We start from the raw sequence: 5,398 nt of genomic DNA on the forward strand, positions 1-5,398 counted from the left end.
GGGACTGACATGTCCAGATGTGGAGATATAGTGCAGTATGTCTCTCTGCATACAGACCCAAAGAGCTGGCATTCAAATAGACAGTGCTCTGGGATACTTTTATTACAAGCAACAGATTAACCTGAAGAACCATCTCAGTTCTATATATACATGTTGTATATGTGTGTGTATGCACGCATGTGCATGAGCTCAGGCATACACATGTGCAAAGACCTAGGAGAAAACAGGTGAAAAACACACTTTCTACATATTTTAAAAATGAATATATAGCATGTTGACTCTGATTTTTATTTTAGATGTTATATACGGACAGATAAAAAGTAATTGCAAAAAATGTGTTTTCATTATGGCTTTTGATACAGGGTCATTCAATCAGTCTTAATTTTTTCCAGTTTAATACTTTCATATTGAAAATGCTCTTTAAAGTGTGCTGGTTTTTCTTAAGTGCTCTTTTCATTGCCTCCTTCACATCTTTATTTCTCAAACTATAGACGATGGGATTCAGCATGGGAATCACAATGGTGTAAAACACTGACACTATCATGTCGTGTTCCAAAGCGTAGTTGGAACTTGGTCTTACATACATGAAAAGGAGTGTCCCGTGGAAAATGGACACTCCAGTTAGATGAGAGCCACAGGTAGAAAAGACTTTTTTCCTTCCCTCAGCTGAGTTCATTCTTAGGATGGCCAACAAAATGAAACCGTAGGAGATCAGGACAATCAAGATAGTCACTATTTCAACAAAGCCTACAAAGTAGAACAGCAGAAGCTGATTTTTGTGGGTGTCAGAACACGATATTGCAAGAAGGGGAGGGATATCACAGAAAAAATGCTCAATTTCATTGGAGCCACAAAAGGTCAGGGTAAATGTGGGCACTGAGTGAACAATAGCATGCAAAATGCCACCAACAAAGCAGGAAACAATGAGAGGCACATAGACCCTGGGTGACATGCTCACCGAGTACAGCAGTGGGTTGTAGATGGCTACATAGCGATCGTAGGCCATGGCAGCCAGGAGGAAGCATTCTGTGGTTCCAAAAGTAACAGCAAGAAATGCCTGTGTTGCACAGCAAAGGAATGAAATCACTTTAGTGTTGGACATAAAGTCTATTAACATGTTCGGTGTAACGACTGAGGAGAAGCAGGCATCTACCAAAGACAGCACACTCAGGAAATAGTACATGGGGTTGTGCAGTAGTGACTCTCCAATGACCAATGCAATTAGCCCCAAATTTCCCGTGAGAGTGAAGAGGTAGATTGCCAGAAACAAGAAAAAGAAAATAATCCGCATTTCAAGATCATCTGTGAAGCCCTTCAGTACAAACATGGTAACTTCAGTTGCATTACTCATGTTGATATCTCATAGAATTAACTTGAAGGTATTCAATACATGCAGTTCATACTACCATGGAAAGATGAGACAAAAAAGGGACCCAATGGAATGTCTTCATGTGCAGTTCTTGGCAATGCACACTGTTGCAGCAGTAACTCAGGTGACGACTAGATGGTCATTTGAAGGATACTGCTACTTCCTGCAGAATCAAAGTGAGGACATGGATGTTCCTTCACTGCTTGAGCTCACTCCACTCTCCACACCGTTCTGTCAACCAGTAAATATAACACTGTTTTCTGCTTGTCTGTGTTTCTATTAAATCATTAAAATATTGGGCACAGCACAACAGTTCAATTGGTTAATCTTCTCCTTGAAAAGTGCCAGGATCCCACATGGGGGGCAGTTCATAACGTGCTGCTCCAATTTCCATCTAGTTCCCTATTTGTGGACATGGAATGCAGTGGAGGATGGCTGGAAGCCTTGGGACCCCTGCCTTTTTTTAAGAGACGCTTTAAGGAGTTACCAGCTCCTGATTTCAGATTGGCTCATCTAAGGCCGTTGTGGCCACTTGAGGAGTGAACAGTGATATAAGGACTCATCATAGTGAACATTTGCTATGGGAATGGGTTTTTGTTCACATTGCTTGTTTCTTTGCAGCTAATAAGTACATGTGGCATGCATGATGCAGTGCCATTTCCATCACAGATTGTGAATTCATTCTGCCTTTCTACTCTTCCCTATTAGAAACACTCTCATTTTGTTCTCTTAATAACATTTCCTCAGGCCCAATATGATAGCCTCGTGGCTAAAGTCCTAGCCTTGCACACAGGATCCCATATGGGCACCAGTTCTAATCCCGGTGGTCCCGCTTCCCATCCATTTCCCTCTTGTGGCCTGGCAAAGGAATTGAGGATGGCCCAAAGCCTTGGGACCCTGCATCCATGTGGGAGACGTGGACAAAGTTATTGGCTCCTGGCTTTGGATTGGCTCAGCTCCAGCCATTGTGGCCACTGGGGAGTGACTCATCTGAAGGAAGATCTTTCTCTCTATCTCTCCTCTTTTCTGTATATCTGACTCTCCAATAAAGTTAAATACATCTTTTTTTTAAGTTGCCTTACTGCACACTCTTTTGAGAAATGGGGAAAAAGCAAGACAAGGATTCTTTGACGGTTAGGATGAACATGTACTTCTGAGGCTACAGAACATGGAAAGAATGATTATAATGTGAAGTGATTTCTAGACTACATAGCTAGCAAACACATGTACTTGATTATTGAGACATTTTTTCACAATGTTTAAAGACATAGTTGGTGCTGTTTTCTAAATTAGAATGTATTTTGGGCTTCTGTATTTCATACTTATGACACATTTAATTTCTGCCTTTGGATGAATGAAAGCATAATCTATATTTTATGTGGAAGACTTTTGTTTGCATATATAAACTTGTTTTTCATTGTATCTTTTAGGCTATTCTGCTTGTTAACTCTTAGGGAAACTTTAATTCAATCAGATTTATGCAATCCATTCATCTGTGCCACAGGCAGTAATAATGGTTTTAAATTACATCTTGTTGCTAGCGTATTTCGTACAGAACATCTTTGATCCTAATTTTTAAGTCTTAAAAATATTTTCAAAACGTTTTTCAGATTACCTTACCTGTAGGACAGCAGGTGCAGATTTGTTTGCAATATGTAGAAGCTTCATTTACATTGTTTATAAATACTGTCTCAGCTGTTGATGATGCCCATAGGAGATGATCCAAGGGGAATATAATCCATTTGTTTAATGATCATATTAGCAACAGGATGATTTGTTTCATGCTATATGTCAATGGCTCTGGAAACGTTTCTGACTGACATTTATAAAGTGAATACAGTTCTTTCACCTCTATTTCAATGTGTTGATTTCAATTTTTTTTATTGACACTGGATATGGTATCTGAAAGTATGATATATAATCTTGCAGTTTAGATGTGCAGCTACAATTTACATTAACTGAGGATGAATATGCTCATATTATCAGAATAAGGCATTCTAGATTGCCATGTATCAAGACATGTAGTTAAATTAATTACTGCAAGGCCATCATGCTTCTGGTTGTGCCTAGCAAATGAATTTACAGTCATCCAGGTAGACCTCTTTTTCTCTGTTCAGATGATCCACTGATTTCAAAGTGATTCTCCAACTATTGTTGAAGATAGAAAATGTTGGTGATATTTATTTCCCATTTGTTTGTCATGCCTTTAATATTTTAAAAGTTGTTTCTGTATTTTGGTACCATTTCAATTCTTAATTCACTGTATCAAATGTATTTTTCACTATATATTTATATATATTCCACTTCGTATTTCCAAATGAATTGCATGATTGCATTTTTTTTAAAGATTTATTTTTATTATTTTTTTATTGGAAAGGCAGATATACAGAGAGGAGAGACAGAGAGGAAGATCTTCCGTCCGATGATTCACTCCCCAAGTGAGCGCAACGGCCAATGCTATGCCAGTCCGAAGCCAGGAGCCTCTTCCGGGTCTCCCACGCGGGTGCAGGGTCCCAAAGCTTTGGGCCGTCCTCGACTGCTTTCCCAGGCCACAGGCAGGGAGCTGGAAGGGAAGCGGGGCTGCCGGGATTAGAACCGGCGCCCATATGGAATCCAGGGCGTGCAAGGCAAGGACCTTTAACCACTTGCGCCACCGTGCCGGGCCCATGATTGCATTTTTAAAACTACACTTTTTTTTAAGGGGTTTGACATGATATAAAAAGGCTGATTTTCCACTGTAGCACTGGCATCCCAAATTTGCACTGGTTTCTGCCTTGGCTGCTCTGCCTCAGATCCAATCCCTGGTTTGGACTGGGAAAACAGTGAATGACAGATCTAATCGTAGGAGTCCTGCACCCTCATGGGATACTCGAGGAAGCTCCTGTTTCCTGTTCATGTCTTTAGATCAGTTCTGCTCTATTGTATCCATTTGGGGAGTGAACCAGTAGACAAAATATCATTCTCTCCCTCTCTCTTTCTCTCCTTCAAATAAAAATAAATAAAATAAAAATTGTTCATGAGTAATTTTATCAAACTCAGAATGAAGATTGTTAAGGGTCAATATACCCAATCACTTCAGCGTCTGGTGGGATAATCAGCAACCCTCCAGATAAATCATTACGAGGTGAAGGGAAGTTCAACAAACTAGTATCATCTGCTATCCAGGATTTTTCAAAACCCTGGAGAAATGAAATGGCATGTAAATGAGAATGAATTTCAGCAAAATGAAGCTTGGAAGGGAAAAACATTTATACATACATATATATATTGAGAATGTCAGGACGAATAGGTGACCAAAGTTTCAATAAGGAATTGGAGTTACCAAAAAACAAACAAAACAAAACAAAACAAAACAAAACAAAAATCAAAGAAGAAGCATGTTTCAGAGCACATCATTAGAACATCACACAACGATCCATTTAGATCTCATTTTTGTGTAACGTGAATGGTGGGCATTTAGTTTCTGACTTCTGCCAGCTGCATTCCAACCATCTGAACGGCTTTTGTTGAAGAGACCAGGTTTTTTCCTAGATTATTTTCAGTTTTTCAAGAAGCTGAGTGCATCAGTGGACAAGGGAACTATTCACAAGCAGGAACACCTGTGTAAATGTCTTCCCTCTGATTTATTTATTTTTCTATTTTTGCTTAGTTTTTCTAAGAATAATTATTCTAAGACTTGTTAGATCACATAATATAAGAATTAATGAAAGTCTTTGTGTGATATCTGGGTTCTTTGGGAATATAAAAGTCTTTTTATTCTCAACTAAAGTGCACCATCCTGAATAATAAAATCATTTCTCTGTTAAGCTTTTTCTTGTTGTCTGTTCCATTAATCCTGACAAGTTCTCTTGTTCACGAATAGTTGGCTGGACATGTGTCGGCTCCCTTCTGGGGTTTCTATTCTGCTCCAGTGATCTTATTCTCTGTTTCTGTACCAGTACCCAGAACGTTTTGATGACCACTGCCATATGGTATGTCTTGAGGTCTCGAGGTGTGATTTCTCCTTTTTGGTTTTCATTCTTCAGGATA

The 5,398-nt window shown here is 39.2% G+C and overlaps 1 protein-coding gene across 1 annotated transcript; it reads right to left on the minus strand.

Moving 5' to 3' along the window:
• Positions 1-364: 364 nt before the first annotated feature.
• LOC121172255 (olfactory receptor 1086-like) lies at positions 365-1,398 on the minus strand. The gene has a single exon (XM_041004107.1). It carries the CDS (start codon positions 1,349-1,351, stop codon positions 365-367), a length of 987 nt encoding a protein of 328 aa, XP_040860041.1. The 5' UTR covers positions 1,352-1,398.
• Between the last annotated feature and the right edge of the window lie 4,000 nt (positions 1,399-5,398).

Source organism: Ochotona curzoniae, unplaced genomic scaffold (assembly GCF_017591425.1).
Source record: "Ochotona curzoniae isolate NIBS_2020 unplaced genomic scaffold, NIBS_Ocur_1.0 scaffold_3171, whole genome shotgun sequence".
In the NCBI taxonomy this organism is placed as follows: Eukaryota; Metazoa; Chordata; class Mammalia; order Lagomorpha; family Ochotonidae; genus Ochotona; species Ochotona curzoniae.